At 46.3% G+C, this 23,571-nt stretch overlaps 1 protein-coding gene across 2 annotated transcripts in view; it reads left to right on the top strand.

The window, feature by feature from the left end:
• TXK (TXK tyrosine kinase) overlaps window positions 1-23,571 on the top strand; it is a 78,302-nt gene that overhangs the window by 14,321 nt on the left and 40,410 nt on the right. The window contains exons 2-6 of one of the 2 annotated variants that reach the window (XM_051842510.2): window positions 10,680-10,734; window positions 11,722-11,824; window positions 12,500-12,705; window positions 15,077-15,142; window positions 22,901-22,955. In XM_051842510.2, the coding sequence (XP_051698470.2) occupies window positions 10,680-10,734; window positions 11,722-11,824; window positions 12,500-12,705; window positions 15,077-15,142; window positions 22,901-22,955 (485 nt within the window). Of the gene's footprint in view, window positions 1-10,663; window positions 10,735-11,721; window positions 11,825-12,499; window positions 12,706-15,076; window positions 15,143-22,900; window positions 22,956-23,571 lie in introns of those variants that run through there. The other variant, XM_002709422.5, reaches the window with a different exon arrangement.

Below are 23,571 nucleotides of genomic sequence, written 5' to 3'. Positions count from 1 at the left end.
GTTCCCCCCTCACTCGTCTAAACGCCTCTGAAAGATGGGCTGCGGTACTGCTTGTTGACCGTTATGTCCGTGGTCCACGCTCTGTTGAGAAGTGGTGTCAGAACCTCTCCCGAGAGCTGTGGGGAGACGGTACCCAAGCGCAGTCTCCTTGTGATGCTCACATGGACCCTGAGCCAAGCTCTGCTTCCATTGCGATGTAGCTGCCGTTGTAGCTATGGGACTGCACAAATGACGGGCCGTCTCTGTTACTCCGTTTCTAGGTAGCGGGGCCCCGCTCACTGATAGTGTCGTGGATGGGTGAGTTAGTGTGGCACTGTAAGAGCTTAGTACTGGCAGTGCCGGGCATATCGTAAGGACCGCTGTGGTTTGAATACAGTTTGTCCTTGCTGAAACTGAATGGCCGTCAGCAGATATCAACCGATGGTGGGATGGGGGCTTTCAGAGGTGGTGAGGGCCCTGCCCTCATGAATGGATTCACCCCTTTGAGTGATTCCTGGCCTAGTGGGTCATCTGCAGGGAGGGGGGTGGTTTGTGGGTGCTCCCCATCTCTTGCCTTGTGTTGCTTTGTGCTGCTGTGGGACTCTGTCAGCGAGGACGTCACCCGAAGCAGCCTCTTCTCTTCTCTTTCTCACTTGCCCTGGCCGTGGCTTTGTGTTACTAGCTGTAGAAAACAGACCAGGCCTGGGCTCTGTTGGTGGAGCTACATTGTCTACACTCTCCGAGCTGCTGAGAAGTGCCTTATTGCTCTGAGAGTGGAGCAGTGATCGACTCCACCCGTGCCTGATACAACAGCCTGCTCAGCCCTATTGCTATTCTAACACAGAAAAAAAAACTAGAGTGCCAAAGGGTTTTCAGTAGGCATAATTTCACTTAGCATCTCATGATCTGATGTTTGGATTTGGATTAGCTTCATTTCCTTCTTTTAATAGCTCTGTAACAAAAGGCCTGTGTCACACACGAGCACACACTCCCAGGGTTTAGTCTTTCGGGTTTCCCCCAGTTAAAAGGTCATGGGCAACCTCGCTTTCTCTGTGGCCAGCGTCAAACTGTGTGATACCGTGTGACAGACTAAAAGGAGAGCCCTATATGGTGTGATGGTGTAGGTATCGGTGAGGTCTCACCTTCTATCTGTTTACTGCATTCTTGCTGCCTGGGCGAGAAGACAAAGGATAAGAACCTGACGTTGAAGATCTTATAGTCTAGCCCAGCAGTGCTCCCAGGGGGCACTTGGCAGCACCTGGAACTTTCTGGTTTGCATAAGTGGAGGGTGGTGGTGGTGGGGAGGGTGTTAGATGGGAGGAGTGATGTGTTGTTGCTGGCATCACTGTGTAGAGGCCAGGCTTGCTGCTAAACAATAAATACTTCCAGGCCGACAACCTGGCCCTGGGCCCTGGGCCCTATTGTTCTTCAGCTTCCCATCTGCTATGATTCCTGTATGTAGCCCATCAAGTGTTACCTCTCCTTTCAAAGACTTTCATAACCATTTTTAAAAAAGATTTATTTATTTATTTGAAAGTCAGGGTTACACAGAGAAGGAGAGGCAGAGAGAGAGAGAGAGAGAGAGAGAGAGAGAGGTCTTCCATCCACTGGTTCACTCTCCAATTGGCCGCAACGGCTAGAGCTGTGCCAATCCGAAGCCAGGAACCAGGAGCGTCTTCTGGGTCTCCCATGTGGGTACAGGGGCCCAAGGACTTGGGCCATCTTTTATTACTTTCCCAGGCCATAGCAGAGAGCTGGATTGGAAGTAGAGCAGCTGGGACTCGAACCAGCGCCCATATGGGATGCTGACACAGCAGATGGCAGCTTTACTCATTACGCACAGCTCCGGCCCCTTTCATAGCTATTTAATCCTACCTCTTCCATTCTTGCTGCGCACTGCTTCCTGTTGCACCTGTTCTGTTCTCTGCACAGTTTGCATTTTATGGCCAAACCAAGGTGGGTGTTCTGAGCAAGCTTATGATGTGGCACTCCTTCAGAGCCGCTCATTCACTCCTCAGATCGTTGCAGAGTGTGCATTGTGTGTTGAGAGCTTTTCTAGCTTCAGAGGATATAACCGAACAAAATAGCAAAAAGTCCTTGTGGTGCATTCTATTGGGGATACAGTGAGCGAGCGAGTGAGCGAGATGAATTGCCCAGTATATCAGAAGGTGGAAAATGCCATGAAGAAAGAGAGAAAGAAGAGCAGAGTCAGGAATCTTAATGTTAGGGAGTACAGGTGGCGTCAGGAGCTGAGATTTGAGCAAAGACCTGGGGGGCATGGAGGAAGTTAGGAATGCAGCTCTCTGAAGGAAGGTGTTTAGGCCAAACCTAAGGAGGCCTGCTAGGCTCCAGAGGCAGCCGGTAGGGAAGTGAGTGCAAGTTCTCTTGGGGAGATGCTATGCGAGGCACTAGGAGGCCAGATCACCAAGGGTTCACAGGATTTGGGGAGAAATATGGCTATCACTCTGAAAGGGGTGGAATAAAATGATGTGCCTTAGGTTTTAAATTAATTACTCTGGGTGCTTTGCTGAGCATAAACCCCAGGTAGGAGTGTTGGGACAAGTGTAGCATCAAGAAGAAGTTGGGGCCGGCGCCGCGGCTCACTAGGCTAATCCTCCACCTAGCGGCGCCGGCACACCGGGTTCTAGTCCCGGTTGGGGCGCCGGATTCTGTCCCGGTTGCCCCTCTTCCAGGCCAGCTCTCTGCTGTGGCCAGGGAGTGCAGTGGAGGATGGCCCAGGTGCTTGGGCCCTGCACCCCATGGGAGACCAGGAAAAGCACCTGGCTCCTGGCTCTGCCATCGGATCAGTGCAGCGCGCCGGCCGCGGTGGCCATTGGAGGGTGAACCAACGGCAAAGGAAGACCTTTCTCTCTGTCTCTCTCTCTCTCACTGTCCACTCTGCCTGTCAAAAAAAAAAAAAAAAAAAAAAAAAAAAAAGAAGAAGAAGAAGAAGTTGGGAGGCCACTGGTTTAAGCCAGATGAAATGAAATGATGTGGTTTAACCATGGTAGAAACAGTCAAAGTGGGGGAGAAATGGTAAGATTCTGTGTGTGTGTGTGTGGTGCACGCGCTTTAAATTATGCTGTAAAATAGTTAATACAAAATTTGTACTTTAACCATTGGCATTAAGTATATTCACACTGTTGTACAACCACAACCAATATGCATCTCCAGAATTTTTTTTTTTTTTTTTTTTTTTTTTTTTACCTTTCCAAACAGAAATTCTTGGCTTGATTTTTTTAAAGGCGCGACTAGTCAGCTTTCCTGACAGATTGGCCTGGGGTGTGAAAGGCAGAGAGGAACCAGGGTGACTTCAAGGTCATTGGCCTGAGCAACTGGAAAGACAGAATTGCTTTTGACAAGATGGGGCAGGGTGGTGGAGCAAACTTGGAAAGGGGGAAGACAAGTAGTTCAGATTTCCTCTCCTCTTAGTTCGAGGTGCCCACAAGGCAACCAAGTGGAGAATGGAGAATGCATTTGGGTGTGCAGGTCTGGAGTTCATTACGTGCGGGCTTGGGGCATACATCGGGGTGTCATCAGCTGATAGATGGTTTTTAAGTCACAGGAGGAAATGAGATCATCGAATGAGACAGAGAGAGAGGAAGAAACCAAAAACATCAGGGGCAACCTAACATCAAGAGGTCAGGGAGCAGCCAAGGAAACTGAGAAGGAGCAAAACCGAGGGGACCTGGTACCAGCGGCTGCTGAGACGCCGGCTACGGATGAGGACATTGAACAGTGGCTTCAGTGGTGCTTGGCTCCCCGGAGACCCTGGCGAGAGGAGATTTTACGAGCGGTAGAGTTAAAAGCTTCACTGGAATGAGTTAAGAGAGAAATGGAAGGAGAGCAGGTGGAGGCCACCATTCCTGGATTCACAGTAAACAGGGAGCAAAACTGATGGAGAAAATAAGATCGAGAGCCATTTGATTATGTTTTTAATTCCTGATTCGAGGCATATTTGCATGCTGCTGGCAATGCTCCAGTTAAGAGGGGGAAATGATGGTATAAGAAAGAGAGGGAAAAAAAAAAGAAAGAAAAAAAAAGGCCGGCGCCGTGGCTCTATAGGCTAATCCTCCATCTAGCGGCGCCGGCACACCGGGTTCTAGTCCCGGTCGGGGCGCCAGATTCTGTCCCAGTTGCCCCTCTTCCATGCCAGCTCTCTGCTATGGACAGGGAGTGCAGTGGAGGATGGCCCAAGTGCTTGGGCCCTGTACCCCATGGGAGACCAGGAGAAGCAGCTGGCTCCTGCCTTCAGATCAGCGCGGTGCACCGGCTGCAGCGCGCCAGCTGTGGCGGCCATTGGAGAGTGAACCACCGGCAAAGGAAGACCTTTCTCTCTGTCTCTCTCTCTCACTGTCTAACTCTGCCTGTCCAAAAAAAAAAAGGAATATTTTGAAACGCTGGAGTTTGAATACTTTGAATACCCTCATGTGGGGTTGGGCATGCTTTGCCACAATCTAGATGCATTGTGACTGCACTGCTTGATGTTCCCTGCATTTGCTTTTGCATTCCCTGACATGGAGAGATACACATCTGTATGGGGCTCGAAAACCACACTGGAGTCAATTGGTAAGAATGTAAATTAAACCCACTCCTACCTCAAGTGCTAGTGCACCCTCTCTCCCAGGAGTGCACTCCCCCCGCACCCCACCTCCCGCACTGCAATTTGCTTATACCAGCGCCACCAGACTCGCCAGATGAAAACGGACAGAAGCAGCTGACATCCAAAAGCTGAAACATGAGGCCGACGCATTGCTGGGATTCAGTCATTTGTTTTTGTCTCCAGAAATAAGACTTCAGATGGACCTTCAAAAGTGTATGGTTTCTGGATGCAGGCAAAAGAAGGAAGTTATTAAGTCAGGGGCAAGAGGTGAAGCATCAGTGCGAGCAAAGGGAACTTGAACTGGGCTTGAACTTGAACTGTATGTGCAGGGCAGAGATGGATCTCTGCTGTGTCAGTGGCTCAGAGACTGCACAATGGCAATGTCCAAATTAGAGAAAAGCAATTATTTAATGCGTGAATGTAGGTTTGGCAGACCAACTGCTTTGAGAGAGAAAGAGCTAACGTGTTGGTTACTGTGCTGTCTGTTCTCTACCCTGTCCTACGCTGCAAGGATGACCTGTGGGGTCTAAATGTGGTAGCCACCTCCCAAACGGCTCAGTGATCCCCCGCTCTTGCTTCTCATTCCCTTCCCCTCCACTCTGTCCTGGGCCTGGGAGGGCGAGGACTGCAGGGCTTGGTTTGCTGTGCTGCTTCCAAGCCCTCTGGCTTCTGGTTGGATCGCATTCACAGGGAATCCTGGGAGGAGGCGATAGTGAGCTTGCCTTGAGCTGTGTCCGTGAACTTCAGATTACAGCTCCCTCAAAGAGACTTCTGCCTTGCTTGAGCTTCTCTCTCTCTCCTGTGCTGAAGGACCAGATCCCTGTGCATCCTTTGTGTTTCCCTCACCTTTGGGTCCTTTGTAATTTAGTCCCTTTATAAATATACTCTTGAAGAGTATCTGACCTGGGACAGGTGCTGTGGTATAATGAGTTAGGCTGCTGCCTGTGAAGCTTGCAACACACAGGGGCACTGGTTCGAGACTGGGCTGTTCCACATCTGATCCAGCTCCTTGCTAATGAGCCTGGGAAAGCAGTGGAAGATGGCCCAAGTGCTTAGGCCACTATACCCACGTGGGAGACCTGGAAGAAGCTTCTGGCTTCAGCCTAACCCAGCTCCAGCCATTGTAGTCATTTGGAGAGTGAACCATCAGGCGGACAAAATCAATCAATCAATCTCTCTCTCTCTCCCCTGCCTTTCAAATAAATAAATAAATAAATCTTTAAAGAATTATATGAGGGGCTGGTGTTGTGGTATAGCGGGTAAAGCACCTGGTTTGAGTCCCGGGTGTTCCACTTCCATTCCAGTTCTCTGCTATGGCCTGGGAAAGCAGTAGAAGATGGCCCAAGTCCTTGGGCCTCTGCACCCGTGTGGGAGACTGGAAGAAGCTCCTGGCTCCTGGCTTCGGATTGGCACAGCTCCGGCCATTGCAGTCAATTGGGGAGTGAACCAGTGGATGGAAGACCTCTCTCTCTCTCTCTCTCTCTCTCTCTCTCTCTCTCACTCTCACTCTCACTCTCTCTCTGCCTCCTCTTCTCTCTGTGTAACTCTGACTTTCAAATAAGTAAATAAATCTTAAAAAAAAAAAAGAATTATATGAATTAGTCCTATTGGAATCACATATGTAGTCATTAGTATCAGAAATGGCTTAGAAAAACAGATTCAAAATGACCTGGGATTTATCTGATCATATCTTTAGAAGTTCAGGGATAACCTCTTGGCTGGGAACTTGATTCAATTATCCATGACTCAGATCACCATTGATGTTGCCTGGGAGGCTGTGCAAAGGGAAGGTGAGAAGCTGGCTGGCTGGAGCTTCTGGAAGGTCTCAGTCCGAGACCGCAGCACAGACTTCCAGGAAGTTGGAGTAATGCCTTGACCTTGTGCTGATAGCTATTTTCTATTTCAGTGCCAGTTCCTGGCTTGCTGTGGGAGAAGTCTGAATGCTTGATCGTGGAGCATCAAATATTTATGTGATCCAAATTGCCTACCGTGAGCTCAGTGTTATCTGATCCCATGAACTGTGAAATTGGGCATGCATAGCAGTTATCCATCAACATACGGAAGTGTTATGTATGAAAGTTGGCCCCCAGCAAACCCTGTGGGCTCGAGAAAGTTGCATGAGCAGGAGAGTTAGTTACATGGTGCTTGCTCTTTTGCTTCTCCCTTAACCCACGCCAGTGGCTTCATGGGTAGCTCCCCGTCAGCTAATGGAGGAAAAAGCTCAGGCCCGGGTAACAGATAAATCTGCATGGTGAGTGCACACCAACAGCCATCGCACTCCAGTCCCCTTCAGAGGTAGTCTGAGAGATGTTGGAAGTCCCTCTAGAACTTCAGGAAGTACGTCACCTTGTCAACTGCTTTAGAAAAAGATAATAGGAGGCATTATGAGTCAAGGGCAATGGCAAACAAGTTGACCTGCAAACTGGGAACTTGGAAAGAACTGGATTGAGGCACTGATGGCAAGGAGATCTGTGGGAAAGGAATGTGTATGAAACTCCTGGAAAAAAGAATGGGAAGATATAACCAGAGGTTGACAAGGGAATCCACTCTGGGGTTAGCCTTTTCTTAGTCTTACTGGTGTTTGCTCCCTGGACACCTTACTGTGTGCTCCATGATTCAAAGGCAGTTTACTTGATGGAATAGCATGGCCTGCTAGGGGCTCAGTAACTAGCACATCCAGAAGACAGTACCATGCCACGTTCAGGTGGTGCCATATAGGATGCAACATACATCTAACACCAGCAGCAAGATGCTATTTGTCCATAGCCAGGATACATGAGTCTGGGGACAAGCAGTGGGGGTTCGAGTGACCCCTCTCATTATTTCATCTGATACCCAACTGGCATTCTGTTTTCTTGCCCCTGTGACCTTGGGTTTGAAGGTTCCACTGCTGAAGAGCAGAACCCTTTCTGTAGGGAACATTCTAAGTTGGGACTGCCCTCTCTCTGGTCATTTTTGGATTACTTTTTTCTTAATAGTTTATTATTTTGTATTTATATTTATTTGAAAGGCAGAGTGAAGCACAGATGAAAGAGAGAGAGAGATATCTTACATCTTCTGGCTTATGCTCCAAAGGCCCACCACCAGGGCTGTATCATGCTGAAGCCAAGGACTTCATCTGTCTCTCCCACGTCAGTGGAAGGGACCCAAGAACTTGAGCCATCATCTGCCACCTCTCAGGATGTGCATTAGCAGGGAGCTGGATCAGAAGCAGAGGTGGGACTCAATGCCAGGCACGCCAGATACAGGATGCAGGACTCCCAACCCGTGGCTTCACCTGATGTGCCACAGAACCAGCAGGCACTGAGGGGTCAGTGTAGCTAGGATGATTGCCCTAAGTAGCAGGAGGGAACTGGGTCAGCGCTTCACAACGAGGCCAAAGAGGACTTTGTAACTCAGGGAATGCGCTAGCTTTATTTCATGACATCAGCAAATCGTCCTGACCAAAGGAATACTGTAGCAACCCCACCAGTCAAGACCAAGCACTCAGTTCCCACAGGAGAGAATATCTGAGCTGTCCCACCGGATAAAGCACCTCCTTTGGCCAAAGTGTTGGCAGAGACAAGGGGCGTCATGGAGTGGATGGTGGCAGAGAACTGCAGAGGCGGGAACTGTAGCAGCTGTTTTATGTCAACTTTCTGCTTGTTTCCATCTCTGTTACTTACAGAATTCGGAGGGGAGTTCATGTACCAGGTGTCAGGTGTTAATAGAGGGGTTGATGGGACTCGATGTGTCCCCCGTTTTGGGGACAAATGAAGGGCAAGAGGGCTGCTGAGGGTGGACTGTGCTGAAGGTGTCCGGGAGACCCCAGCTCTTTCTGCAGCCCGCGGACTGCCTCTGGGCATCTGGCTTCTGATTGGGCTTGGCTGGCGGAGGCCCTGGTGGGAGAGTGAGACAAGGGTGTTTATGCTTCTGATTTGCCCCCTGTGAAGTCTCCTTGGGCCATCTGCGTTCCTTGACAGACCAGTGCACTGCACTCTCTCCTTCCAGGCTCCAGTTCCCTCCCCTCCCCTCCCTTCCCCTCAGGACTTCTCACTTTCAGGGGGCACGGGCCCTGCCCTGCCCTGGGTTCCTGCACTGTGCTTGCGGTTTTGCTATGCTCTGCCTGCATCTCTGTAATGACTTCCCCTTGTACAAAGCCCTTCTCAGTTTACCCCACTCTGAGCATGTCTTTGATTCTTTTTTTTAAAAAAAGATTTTATTTATTTATTTATTTGAGAGGTAGAGTTACAGACAGAGAGAGGGAGAAACTGAAAGAAAGGTCTTCCATCCACTGCTTCACTCCCCAGATGGCCACAACGGTCGGAGCTGGGCTGATCCAAAGCCAGGAGCCAGGAGCTTCTTCTTGGTTGCCCATACAGCAGCAGGGGTCCAAGCTCTTGGGCCATCTTCTACTGCTTTCCCAGGCCATAGCAGAGAGCTGGATAGGAAGAGAAGTAGCCAGAACATGAACCGGTGCCCACATGAGATGCCAGTACTTCAGGCAGAGGCTTAGCCTACTACACCACAGCGCTGGCCCCACCTTTGGCTCTTGTTGGGTTCCTGATTGATAATATGTTCCAGAGAACTTAAAGAGTATATCTAATTTAATTTTCACACCTACCCAGCTAATGCAGTGTTCTTGATTGGCCTCTGACTGCAAACCTGGGGTTGTTCTGGGTGCTTTGCGTTCATAGATTCAGTCCTCGTGGTCGTGTAAGTGGTGAGTGTCCTGCGATCCTCATTTTACGGATGAGGAAACTGAAGTCTGAGGCAGTTCGCTAGCTTCTCCAAGTTTACGCAGTCACTAAGTTGGAGACGACCTCTGCCCTATAAGGCTTCTCAGGGGCGGTAGGGATTGTTTAATCCCAGTGCTATGCATGGAAAAATGAAGACTGGGAGAAATAAAGGGACTTATCCAAAATATAGTCATTCACAGGGCTAGGATCAAATCCCAGGTCTGCCCAACCTCAAAGCTACCGTTCATCTCTAATGCGCTCCACGGCCTTAATCACCCTTTATTTTCAGATGTCCATATGCGAGTACAAGGTGATCGTGAAATACAGCTTCTATGAAAATTAAACATTCTTTTGACAGTTCTTTATGGTCTTTAGGAAGGAAAACCATGACAATGAAAGCGTAAGCATGACCTGGATTCCGTAGCCAGTTCTCTGTATATTCTGTTTAGGGGCCAGCATTGGGCCTCACTGAGGTTCACACCCGCAGGCTGACAAACGTCAGAGTACCTGGGCTGGACGCTGAGGTCCTGCCTGCGGCTCCCGGCTAGTGTGTGCCCTGGGAGGCAGCAGGTAGCTCACTGGAAGCCCTGCATTGCATCTCAGCTCCCAGCTTGGGCCCAGACCAGCCTGACCCAGGCTGTTGTGGGCATTGGAGAAGTAAGCCAATTCAGTTTATAGCTGGACTTACTTCGTAGAAAACTTGAAGGCCTATTTAATAAAACTTTTTAAAGAAATGTGATGTTTCTGATCCAGCTCCCTGCTAATGTGCCTGGGAAAGCAGGGGAGGACGACCCAAGTGCTTGGGCCCCGCACCCACGTAGGAGACCTGATATAAGCTCCAGGCTCCTGGCTTCGGCCTGGCATAGCCCCAGCTGTTGCAGCCATTTGGGGAGTGAAGCAGCAGATAGAAGATCTCTCTCATTCTCTCTCTCTCTCTAACTCTGCCTTTCAAATAAATAAAAATAGATCTTCAAAAAAATAAAAGAACTGAGATGGACCTTATTCAAGTCCCTGCCAACAGATTTCCTAGGAGAACATTGTTTTTAGGAATCCTATTCTTTTGGACACTTGTTAGTTAACCAGTGTCAGGCCTGTCGAAGGTCAAGTAGAAGACATTGGTCACTTCTCGTGCAGAGACTGAGGAAATGCACAGAGCAGGCCAGGGGAGGGAGCCTGAGAAGGGAAACCACAGTGGCCAGGGTGCCAATGACTGATTTTTTTTCCCCTCTGGTGACACTTTTTATCTTTCACAAGTGACAGCAGTCAGGACATCCATGTTACACTAGTTCTTCTCCCTCCCCATCCAGCACCCCCAGTCCTGTGCGTCCGACATCGCAGAGGCATGGCTTTCTAACTGGTGAGAATGATCTGTTTTTCAGATAATTCCATCCAGTCCATTTTCTGTTGCTGCTGTTGCTGTTCCGTGCAGAAACGGTAAGTCTACTCGCAGGGCTGCTTCTGGGAAATGAACTCGTTCACAGTTTCTGTGTTACCTGCTGAGTTTCCGTGTCTCTTCCTCACTACTGTTCTGTCTGGGAGCGCGTCTCTCATTTTGTCTTTGCTGAATGCCCCTTCATTTAAAGGCCCAGGTCAACTCTGATCCGTACTTGATGCTATTAGATTTTAGTTTCTTCTGTTGCGTTCCCACAGCGTGCACCTTGGTTCTCAACTTAATATTTATTGCACGTGTGTCTTTATACGTCTGTGTTCTATTCTGCACTGCAAAGGGTGAAGGATCCTCTCTTAGTTATCTGAGTATCTACTTAAAACTAGCAGTGTATCTTAAACATGGGTTCCCAGCAAAAGTAGGAATCGCATCCAAGGCACCATGTTCCTGGGAACAGTTATCATGAGGTAGGCGTATCCCGTATGCAGGCATGATGTCAAGATGTTTATGTCTATGAGCTCACGTAACTCTTAAAAGCACGGAGGTTTTTAAAATCCCCGCATTACAGGTGAGAAAATTGAGACTTAGAGAGGTTAAGTTGTTGACTCAAGGCCACACCATGAAATGGTGGAACTGGTATTGAAACTCACAGTATTAACCATTATCCTATGTCTGTTTATGATAAGGTAGTGCACGTACAGTGATATGCACTATCAGACACAGAGTAACTTTCCATGATCATGATTATAATTTTATGCCCTTAATATGGACCAGACACTGTATCAAGCATGTGACATGTTTTCTTGGTTTTTATGTCCTAACAACCCTAGGTCCTCTTAGCATTTCTAATTTCTGGATGGGAAATATCCGATTCTGAGTTAATAATTTTCCCAAGGAGATGGAGTTGGGAGATCTGCTAATTAAAAGAAGCAGGTGGAAAGAGACCTCGATTTTCCTACTAGTTTTGTTATAACCAGGGAAGTGGTAGATACATTTGATAGACTTGTTTATGACCATTTGCTTTTCAATGTCAGTCAAGTGCGAACACAAATCAGCTTGAGCAAAGATGAAGACCTTTCAGAAAAGTACGCTCCGCACCGCAGGCCCTGGCTCAGCGAGTGGTCAAGGAAGCATCAAGTGAGTCTCATTTCACCTGGGGCTGGGGAAGGCTGGGGGGGGGGGCACCGGGGACCCAGGAGCGTGGTGTTTTAGGGTCTGTGCTCCATGATGTCCTGTTTGTTGCCGTGTCCAGAACCCAACATTATGGGTGGCACATAATACGTGCTCAATAAACCATGAATGAATGCCCGAGGAGAAAGTGAAAGGAAAAAAACCCACCAGTCCCACCAGTCAGTAACTTACTCTGCTGTATTTAAAGATAGAACTTGAAGCAATGAATGGGAAAAGTGGTTTCCCGGCTACTGCCACTTTGAGGTCGGGATTCATGTTTGGCCCGTGAGCGCTTGGACAGAGTTCTCAGGAAGTGAGAGTAGCAGTAACACAAGCACAGCCTCCCAGCGCCTGAACACCAAGGGCTGTGTTTCTTCTCCCGAGAGGGAAAAATCCTGCTAGCGAAACGAAGAGTAAATCATATTTTAAGACTCGAGACATGAAAAACTTCAAGGTTAGCCAGAAAACTGGTGATCTCCGGGAGCTGGTTTAGTTAGTCGTTCCCTGCATTTATCCTGGCTTCCGCCTGGGGGCGCTGCAGGGCAGAAGTGAGGCAGCAGGTGAACTGGCTACCTCCAGGATTCTTTCTCAGTACGCATGAGCAAGACAATAGTAAAACAACTCCCTCCTTGGTTTGCACAGTCCAGCAGGGACCGGACCCAGCCATCCAAGCGCAAGCCGCTTCCTCCGCTGCCACCCTCTGAGCTTGCTGAGGAGCGGATCCGAGTCAAGGCACTTTACGATTTTCTGCCCAGAGAGCCTTGTAACCTGGCATTGAAGAGAGCACACGAATACCTGATCCTGGAGAAGTACGACCGTCACTGGTGGAAAGCGAGGGACTCTTTAGGGTAAGACAATGTGACCGCGTCCTTAACACGTTCCTGCTGCAGCGTCTGAAGACGTCCAGACACAGAGAAGACTGTCGGGCGGCTCATCTGCTGCGGGTTCCCCACACTACCCCCTTTGCCAAAGAGAACAAGAGTGCCCAGGGGGTTCGGGCGTCCCTAAAACAGATCCACCTGGCGTCACCTCCTGTCCCTACTGTGTGTCCCTGGGAAAGTCGCTCGCTTGCTCTCTGTTTTCACTTGTTTGTAAAATGGGAATCATTTCTGCCATAGATGTTCTTATTTTGATTTGTACTGGATAATTTGTCTTTTTTTTTTTTTTTCCTTTTTGTATTTATTGAAAGGGGGAGTGGGGAGAGAAGGAAGGAGGGAGGGAGGGAGCGCTTCGATCCACTAGTTCACTTCCCAAATGGCTGCAACAGTCAGGACTGTGCCAGGCTGAAGCCAGGAGTCTGGAGCTTCTTCTGGGTTGTCCACGTGGGTGGCAGAGGCCCAAGCACTGGGACAATCTTCTGCTTTCCCACGCTGTTAGTGTGGAGCTGGATCAGAAGCAGAGCAGCAGCAGCTCTGACTGGTGATCTGACGTTGGGTGCCAGCATTGCAGGCAGCGGCTTTAACCTGCTGTGCCGGAAAAGCATCCCCAATTTGCCTTTTTTTCTTGTTAGGCTGGAAGTGTCTGATTTACTTTTACACATATATATTTTTACAAGAACTAACTTTGGAAGCAAACAGTGCAGTGGCTGCAAAAATAAATTGGAAAGGAAAAAGGCCCTGGGATGCGAATAGATTTCATGGGGTCAGTTCCAGCAGATTCCAGATGTCAGGAGTCCTGGGTTGAGGGCTGTCTGGGACCTTGGAGAGAATGCTGGCATTGCACTTTGATATTTGCCAACATTTGGAGGTTGTAAGTACAGAGTATTAGGTGCATCTAAAAATACCAAATCTGTTCTGAATTAAATTCTCTCCTTGTTTGGCTTTCTTAAGACTTAGATTGGGCTCGACACATGATGGAGACTTTTCCGTGGAAAAGGAGGCATTAACAGGGCCTGGTGCTGTGGCGTGCAGGGTCAAGTCGCTGTGTGCAATGCTGGCATCCCCTGTGGGTGCTGATTGTGTCTTGGCTGCTCCACTTCTGAGCCAGCTCCCTGCAGATGTGCCTGGGAAAGCAGCGGAGGATGGCCCAAGTGCTTGGGCCCTTGCCAGCCACATGGGAGTCCGAAAGAAGCTCCTGGTTTCCGGATTCATCTTGGCCCAGCCCCAGCCATTGCAGCCATGTGGGGAGTTAGCCAGCAGATGGAAGGTCTCTCTCTATCCCATCCAAACAGTAACCAGGCCCTACCCTGCTCAGCTTCTGAGATCTGGCAAGATCGGGCGTATTCAGGGTGGTGTGGCTGTAGACTTCCTCTCTGTAACTCTGCTTTTTAAATAAATAAATCTAAAAAACTAAAAGGCATAGTAGTTTCAGGACTGTAACTGGCATGCTGGCTATTGGCATGCTTTGGATTCTAAAAGAAATGCAGTATTTAGTTTTGATCTCAGTTAACAATAAGTGAATGGTTTTTGAAAACAATTGGCAAGTCATGCCCAATCATGCCCAAATTCTGCTTTTACCTACAGCCTTTTCTCCAGATGTGAACACCATTATCCACTTAGTGGGTCCACTTCCAGATAATTTGCAAAAATGTATTGACATGCCCATATTGAAATATATGGTATTATGGATTTAATTTACCTAAGTTGTAATCACATTTTGTACATTGTTCTGCCACTTCCTTTCTTCCCTCAATAACAAGTCTTGGAGATCTTCCTGTATTTCCAGATGTGGGGAGGTGGCAGTGACTGAGAGCACCCTGGCCTGGTCCTAGGTGTGTAAGCTGGTGTATCGTCCTTCAGGGCAATTTGCTGTGTCTACCGACAGTGCACGTGTTCAACGACGTGGCAGTTTCCTTGCTTGGTATCTGCCGTCGAGAACCATTCTGACATGTGCGCAAGAAGGCATAGGCAACGACTTCTGAATAGCATTGCTTGCGATAGGGAGTGGCTTAACTAGATGATCTAGTTGACAATATGGACTACTCTGCAGCAATGAGAAAGAATGAAGCTGTTTTTCTAAGCTAGCCACCGTGACACCAAATGATCATTTAAGAGCTACTTTGCCTCTTGGAAATCTTTCAGGAGTCCTAGAACCTCTTAAAGTACATGATTAAGTCAGTAGATAAGTATTTGTTGCACAGAGGTTTTATTTTCTTCTAACAATTAAATCAGTAAAATGGATTTGATTTCCTTTTATATCCTTTAGGATGAAAAAGATTGTCACGATAATGCCCTAAACGTTCCAAGTATTTTGATTTTTGCTTTGTTCTTTTTGTTGTAGGAACGAAGGCTTTATCCCTAGCAACTACGTGACTGAAAACAAACCAACCAACTTAGAAATCTATGAGTAAGTCTCCTCCAAAGCACTCGCTATGGTTAACCTGTGAACGCCAGCACATTTTGGCTGCACACACGTATCGATGCTGTTTTTGGTTTTGAGAGGAACAGAAAGTAACACACTTGGCACCTTCAGGGATCAAGATCTTTGATCCTTTTGGTTGACTCAGAAACTTCTTCAACCTATTCCTGTTTTGTTCTGTACAGCCACTGTTTTTTTTTCAACAGTGACAGAGTGAAGCCAACCACTCATCTGGCACTGGTGTCTTCCTCTATGTCCTACATGGAAAGCTTAATTTAAAATAATGATGTTAAAGTTTTAATGAGTAACAAATTGGATGTACAATATAGGCAAACTACTATATTTTGACTAATATTTTTACTTATTTTAGAAATAGCTGTAGATAAGAAGCGAGGCCAGTGCTGTAGCTTGGAAGAACTTGAGACAGGTTCACTAGGGCTCTGCTTGAAACCTCTTTTTGTTACAGTTGTGGACTTGAAAGGAGCAGCTCATCACTTTTCATCCCCTTAGTATATAGATAAGTAACTAAGGATGATGGATTGATTTATGGGCAGAGAGTGGCAAAGCTGAGACGAATCCTATTTTTGTAATGAAGTCAGGTGTTTCAGTTTGAGTATGTGACCCCATCCCCGGACACATGTTTTGTGATTAGCATATTCTTCCAGCAGGTGGCAGTAGACGATGCAAGTTGAGGCATTGAGTGCTTTTCTGAGAACCAGGCAGCAGAGATCGAATGAGAACCTCCTTGGTTGACCTTGTTACTAATTTAAGCCCACCCAGAGGCCAGACTCAGTGCACCCCTTCTTAAAACAAGTCCAGGTTCCAGAGCTTTGGTGAATCAAGTGGTCTTTCGGGAGCAGAGAAGACGACGCCCACAGGTCACGTGATACATCATCTTCACATTTCCAGATTTCTCCATTTGCTGTTTGTGTTCTTTCTTCCAACTCACTACCCTTGGCTCCATCTGGGGGTCTTGTCTTCTCCCTGCCTCACTTAACGTGCCATGCCCACTCTATTGATTTCAGCCCTATAGCGTTCAGGGGCTGGACCCACTCTCAACAGTTCTGCAACCACCTGCTATTGTTACTCAATTATGCTCCCTGCCCCCACCCGGGAGGGGGAGCCGCACTGTCACCCCAGGTGAAGCAGCTCAACTGGAAAAAGATCTCTTGGAAGACCAGGTCAGAGATTTTATATGGAAATCTCCTGCCAAGAAAGGTTAGAAAAGTAAGACTTTTTTCATATCAGTAGCACAGTTTGAATTTTGTAGGGTATTAAAGGGGACACACATGAGAGTGGCTAACACAGTGCCTGGTGGTTGGTGAATGGACACTCACCACCAAGCAGTGTTACCAGCTTAGTAAGTAATCTGCTCATTGCTTTCTCTGTTCAGGAGGCTTGTGGACATGGGGTCATTTTTTTTTTTTTTTTCTGACAGGCAGAGTTAGACAGTGAGAGAGAGAGAGAGAGAAAGGTCTTCCTTACGTTGGTTCACCCCCCAAATGGCCACCACTGCCAGCGCTGCGCTGATCTGAAGTCATGAGCCAGGTGCCTCTCCTGGTCTCCCATGAGGGTGCAGGGCCCAAGGATTTGGGCCATCCTCCACTGCCTTCCTGGGCCACAGCAGAGAGCTGGACTGGAAGAGGGGCAACCGGGACAGAATCCAGCACCCCAATTGGGACTAGAACCTGGGGTGCCGGCGCCACAGGCAGAAGATTAGCCTAGTGAGCCGTGGCGCTGGCCCTGACACAGGGTCATTTGAATTATAATACTCCGAGGTTGGAGTTGCTGTTTTATTTCCTTGGACCTTGATTTATGTGTCTTTTTAAAAATCATTCTTTTTGATAAATCCATTTATGGGAACATTAATTTTTTCTTTAAAAAAATTTAGTAAAATGGAGATATAGTGATTATTATCAATCACTAGAATTTATCGGTATGTGCTAAACATTATTGTAGTGACTACAGAAAATAACTGCCTGAGGTTGAAATGTGAGCTTAGAAGTGGGAGTAGCTTTGTCTGCCTCACCTCTTGCTAGTGTGTTGGTTCTGGACAAAGTTACCTAATATTTCCAAACCTCTGAATTATCTGAACAGTGGAGACAATAAATACCTATCTTATACAGCATATATTCAATATACTCTAGCAATTATTATTACTTCTACGAAATATTAAACTAACAAAAGAGACATTTACAGTCTGACCCAGCCTGCCTTGAATTATAGGGGTACAGCATTCTTTAGTTACTTCAGCCCTTTGAATCACTTTATTTGGTCAACTTCTATTTGTCTTACAGAATTCTGTATTATGGTGTTATCAAGCAGCAGTCTGGAACATCATGGGAGAAAACAGGGTGACGGGGATGTGGCTTAGATGGAGCAGATGTTGGGCTGGGGAAGGGTTTCCAAGGGAGTGACTTGAAGTCTCAGGGCTGGGAGAGACACTCAGAGGGCACTGGGGGAGGTGTGCTCTCTCAGTGTGGGCTGCTGGGTCTGGGGGGTGGGGGGCTTTGACCATGGGAAGGTTTGTGGCTACCATGCTTTTAATGGAAATAGACATCCCCAACAGAACAAGTAGAAACCTAGTTTTCAGTAAGTCCTCACATTCAACTTGTAAATCTTGATATTGTAAGTCTAAATAAATGCAAACAAGCACCTTAATTCAAACTTAACCTACTAAATGTCCTTAAACAAATATCCCTATTTATAAGCTCAGTTAATTAAATTTCCTGAAACATTTCATCTGCATTCATTAACGGAATACATTCAATTAACTTTTTAAGTACTTCACATTCCTGATAGGGCAAATCTACAATTCTAATAAGCCCTCTGTAAGTCTTTTCATGATCCTGGAAATTTAATAAATTAAACTCATAAATGTGAGAAATCAAGTTCTCTTACAATATAAATTTCATTTAGAAAATTAGTTAAGTTCTCTTTGGCTTCATCCAACAAGTTTCAAAAAAGCATGTTAAATCAGAGTAAAAAAAATCTCTTAAACCTATAGATACTTTAAATAAACATATTGATTGTCCTGAACTTTGCAGAAGGATGGGTTAATGATCTCATCGTCTCTGCACTGGATCTTTGATCTTCTCAGGGTTAAAAAGTCACTAAAGGAAATAGATTCACTTTCTCAGATCTAATCAAGGTTCTAGGTAAAAAATCCAAAACAGTGTTGTTATTTATTGATCAGAAAGATTAGGCATCAGACCCAAGAAGTGCATACACACACACACACACACACAAATATGTAACATATTTCTACTGAACTATAGCTGGATATGCTGAATTTAAAAAGTAAAAAAGTAGGTCCCATCCCCCTCCTGTGTCCACAGGATTTGCCATTAGCTTTAGTTAGTGTTGTGTAGGTTTCAGAAGTACAGACCTAGCTATTAAAAACAAACAGGACCTGTGGCCAGCGCTGTGGAATAGCAAGTAAAGCCACTACCTGCAGTGCTGGCATCCCATATGGGTCCTATTTCAAATCGACTGCTCCACTTTTGATCCAGCTCTTTGCTATGGCCTGGGAAAGCAGTAGAAGATGGCCCCAGTCCTTGGCCCCTGAACCTGCATGGGCCACCCGAGGAAGCTCCTGGCTCCTGCCCTCAGATTGGTGCAGTTCCAGCCATTTGTGGCCATCTGGGGAGTGAACCAGCGGATGAAAGACCTCTCTCCCTCGCTCCTTCCCTCCCTCTCTCTCCCTCTCTTCCTTTCTCTCTCTCTCTCTCTGTGCCTCTGCCTCTCTGTAACTCTGCCTTTCAAGTAAATAAATCTTTAAAACAAGCAAAGAGGGCCCAGTGCTGTGGCTGAGAGGGTAAAGCTCCAGGCTACAGTGCCGGCATCCCACATGGGCACTGGTTCAAGTCCCAGCTGCTCCACTTCAATTCAGATCTCTTCTAATGGCCTGGGATAGCAGTGGAAAATGGCCCAAGTTCTTGGACCCCTGTGTGGAAGACCCAGAAGCTCCTGGCTTCTGTCTGGACCAGCCCTGGTTGTTGTGGCCATTTGAGGAGTGAGCCAGCAGATGGAAGATCTCTGTCTATCCCTCTGTAACTCTACTTAAATAAATAAATCCTTAAGAACAAACAAACACCTAGAAACTCTTCCAGGGGCCGTTGTTGTGGCAAATCAGGTTAAGCTGCCACCTGCCATGCCGGCATCCCATTTGGGTGCCAGTTCAAGTCCTGGCTGCTCCAATTCCAATCCAGCTCCTTGCTAATGTGCCGGGGAAAAGTGGCAGAAGATGGCCCAAGGGCTTGGGCATGTGCAGCACAGGAGACTTGGGTGAGGCCCCTGGCTCCTGGCTTTGGCCTGATCCAGCCCTGGCTGTTGTAGCCATTTGGGGAGTGAACCCGTGGATGGAAGATCTCTCTAACTCTGCCTTTCACATGAATAAAATGTTAAAAAAAAAAAAAAAGCTCTTCCAGCTTTTATCATGTGATTTGCATAGCTGAGATTCTAAAATATGCTCCCAACTGTCCCTAAATTGCATTCCTTCAGTCTCTTGCCTGCCTAGTAGAATTCTGCATTATTTTAAAAAGAGATGAATTTGTGAAATACTTATATCTGATTCTTTGGTTACTGCTCTGAAGTTGTTATAATAATGTATGCATATGGATAGACTGTTAATGTATATTTAAGCAGAATTAACGTATTTACTTATTTATCATTATCATAAATGACTTCACAGCAACAGAGTTAACAAAAAACACAACTTACGTTAGCTTTTTCCTGTTTTGAGTATCCTTATGAAGTCTTGGATTCTCACAGATTCAAGTCATTTAGTGAACTATTATTATTTGTTTACTCTTAATATCCAAATATTACAAGTTGACCAGCTGTAAAACCAACCCCTGTCAGCCTGTTCTGTGCTTCCAACACTACCTCGTTTGTTTTAAAATGATTTCCTCTTGCTTTGAGACATGTCAGAATCATCTTGAGGTGCTTTTCTCCACTATTAATATTCATTACAAAGTGCTGATTGGTGTTCACAGTGTAACATTATTTGGGGGGCGGTCTTCAAAAGGTTTGTGGAAAATGAACATTATGAAAAAACTAGGCATGAATTTCAAAACTTTTTTTGTGTTGACATATCTTAATGTTCACTTCTTGTAAACATGCCCGAACGGGATCTAGTTTGAGGCACTAAAAAGATCAGACAAAAGTTTGAAGAGAGCTCCTAGCAGAGCAAGATGTGTTCTGCTAAAATTAAAGAACAAACATGAAGTTGATGGTGGAAGCTTGGGTGGAGAAATGGTGAAATCATTGATGTTTTACAGAAAGTTTGTGAGGACACTGGTCCAAGGAAATCAGCATTTTATAAATTGGTAACTTGTTTTAAGATAGGACAAGATAGGATAGTGGGTAAGGTTGCTGGCTATGACTCCAGCATCCCTTATGGGCACAGGTTCATGTCCCTGCTGCTCCAATTCTGATCCAGCTTCCCTGTTAATGGCTTGGGAAAGCAGTGGGAGATGGCCCAAGTGCTTGGGGCCCTGCCACCCACATGGGAGACCTGGATGGAGTTCCAGGCTCCTGGCTTCAGTCTGGCTAAGCCCCAGCCATTGCAGCCATTTGGGGCATGAACCAAATTCTTTCTCTCTCTCTCTCTCTCTCTCTCTTAAACAAATAAATCTTTGCAAAGAGAAAAAGGAAAGAACAAGATGAGGTTGCAGATAAAGCCCACAGTGATAGACCATCTATATCAGTTTGTGAGAAAAAATTAATCTTATTTGTGCCTTAATCGAAGAGAAGTGATAATGATCAGTAGACTCCATAACCAACACCAAACACATCTGAACTGGTTCAGCTCGTAGTTCATATTGCAAAACTGAAGGGAGCACACTCTCTGCTGGCTGGCTGCCTAAACTGTCCCGCTCAGATCAGCTGCAGACAAGAGCAAGCTTCCAATGGAAAATTTAAACAAATAGGAGCGATTCTAAAGCATTTCTTTGAAGCATTAGAATAGGAAGTGAAATGTGGCTTAGCCCTCTGACCCTGAAGACTTAGAACAATCAAAATAATGGCCACTGCGAATGGAAGGGACCCAGCCACAGAAAGCAGACTGAGCTAGAGCAAGGCATCTCGCCGCTAACTTCCTGGGGGGACGGTGAAAAAACCCAGTTATTTTTTAATGAGAGTGTTTTGTGAAAGTCAGCCAAGGTTTCAGTGAGCAAGTACCAGGAAATCACCACCAGGGAGTGTTCCTGCCCCCCAGCATTTGCTCCCGCTCGTCCCTCTTGTCCAACGAGGGCGATTTCCCGAGGGTTCCTAGGAGAAGATATGAGGCATCTACACTCGAGTCCTGATTCAGCTCCTTCTGACTTTTTGTTTCCCAATTTAAAAAACCCAACCTTTGAAAGTCACCCATTTTTCTTCTGTTAACGTGAACGAGGCTGCGCTGGCATCTTTAAGTTCCCAGGACCCTCAATTATTTTCGGACTTGACCAGACGCATGGTAGCGTCACCTACAAAAGTGTCTTGCAGTTGATGGAGGTTACGTTGAGAAATAAAATTCTGATTTTTCTGTGTTCTTGTAACTCCATTTTCCATGAGTGTTTTGAGGTCCTCTCGTTGTTGTTCCCAAAAGAGCAGTGAGTGATGAGTGATCCGATTACCTTGTCTAGAATCGTCTGTAATCATTCTGTAGCCTCTGTGGTTCTTCTAAAGTTCTTTTTCAGCTTGACTGCTATAATTGAGTGGCGTCTTTTGACTCCTAGGAGTTAGGGGAAGCCCACACGATGAGGTGGGTTCCTTCCTTAAGTGAAGCGTAGGTGTTCCAATTGGCGGACATGTATGCACCCACAGCGACAGACGGTGTGGTTAGGCATGCGTGCTTCCTTCCTTCCGCTGGCCACAAAAACATATTTCTGGTAATATTAGAATACATTTAAAATCTGTTTTTAAAATCTCATTTTGAGTAAATGCTTTTCAATTGTTCTTTCTTTTTTTCCTACCATTTCCTTGTCCCTTTCCTGTACAACAGGTGCCTATGGACTACGTGTTGCTATATCAAACCACTTGTTTAACTTAGACTATTTTTTAACTACCTTTACTGTGTGTGTGGTTCTGATAGCCTAGTGTACTGACATGTTTCATGCAGAGAGTTGGTGAGTTTGAGGAAGGGAGGCAGCCCATTGTGGCTGAAGTGCAGTGAATGAGGGGAGGGTGAGGAGGGAGAGAGGGGCAGGGCAGGGTGTTGGGGCAGGATCATATACTGGGTGGTCCATGTACTCTGCTAGCTACAAATTCTACTCAAACGCTGCCAGGAGGTAAATGTGCTTAGGAATGTGAGAGAAGGCAGAACCCATTTTAGTTCTGTAAAGGTTGGCATAGCACATGTCAAAGCCTGTTATAGGAAGTTCCTGAGAGGAAAGAAATGGCTGTTTTGTGGTTTGCTTTCCAAAGGAAACTGATGAACGTGGTGACTTCCTAACTATATACCTTTTAGGGAATTTCATAGCACATTAAATAATTCAAAACTGCATGCCAAATGTGTAACAGAAAGTTGAATTAAGATATGAAGGAATCCACTAGATATTGGCTTGAAATGAATAACTTTGCATTAAGCTTTATTGACCAATGATAGTACCTTACTGCTTATTTGAATCTAAAAAGAAAAAGTCACTGAATTTCAAAGATCAGTTCGGAAGTAAGTTCTGAAAAGTGAGGGAAATGGAGCAGGTCTTTGTTCTGAAAGCATTACATATGAAATTTTAAAAAAAATCTCTATTGCTTTTGCAGGTGGTACCATAGAAACATTACCAGAAACCAAGCAGAGCGCCTGCTGAGACAAGAGGTAACACTGTGTTCATGGACAGTCAGTGAATATTTTCAAAGTTTCTTAGAGAGAGGGGCACATTTCAAAGCCTTTAACCCACTGAACAGGTAGATTGCTTCCTGTTCTTTCTGGTCCTAAAATACTATTAAAACTCCATCCCTGCTGAACATATTCTGATAAGTTGTAAGTCTGATACATCTGTAACAAATCATGTTTTCTGTTATCTTTCTTCATAATTTCAGAAATGATGCTTCTCCTGAAATGATTTCAGTGCCAACAAGCTGAGAGTGCTTCCCCCACAGCAGAGTGCGTCCTGCTGGGACAGCCCATGTTTGGGTTGTCTGCATAACCTTTGCTTCAAAGGCCCCAGACATACACTCGTTAAAAACACAAGTACAGAAAAATGCACGGAGCTGCAGTTTCTTTGTTCTTTGGAAACAAAGGGGAGAGCAGGATGGTCAAAATAGCAAACTCAGATCAAAACTGCTCATTTAGGTCAAACCAAAACAAAAGTGCATACAGTTTAAATTTCCAACTGTCAGTAAATATAGAGGGGAGTAAAGGCAGAGTCAAACTGAGAAACTAGGCAAGAGGTACTGTGTCATGATGCACTTCAACTAGATGTTGAGGAAAT

Source organism: Oryctolagus cuniculus, chromosome 2 (assembly GCF_964237555.1).
Source record: "Oryctolagus cuniculus chromosome 2, mOryCun1.1, whole genome shotgun sequence".
NCBI lineage: Eukaryota > Metazoa > Chordata > Mammalia > Lagomorpha > Leporidae > Oryctolagus > Oryctolagus cuniculus.
The sequence above is the reverse complement of the archived record's forward strand: the minus strand, read 5'-3'. Positions and strand labels throughout refer to the sequence as shown.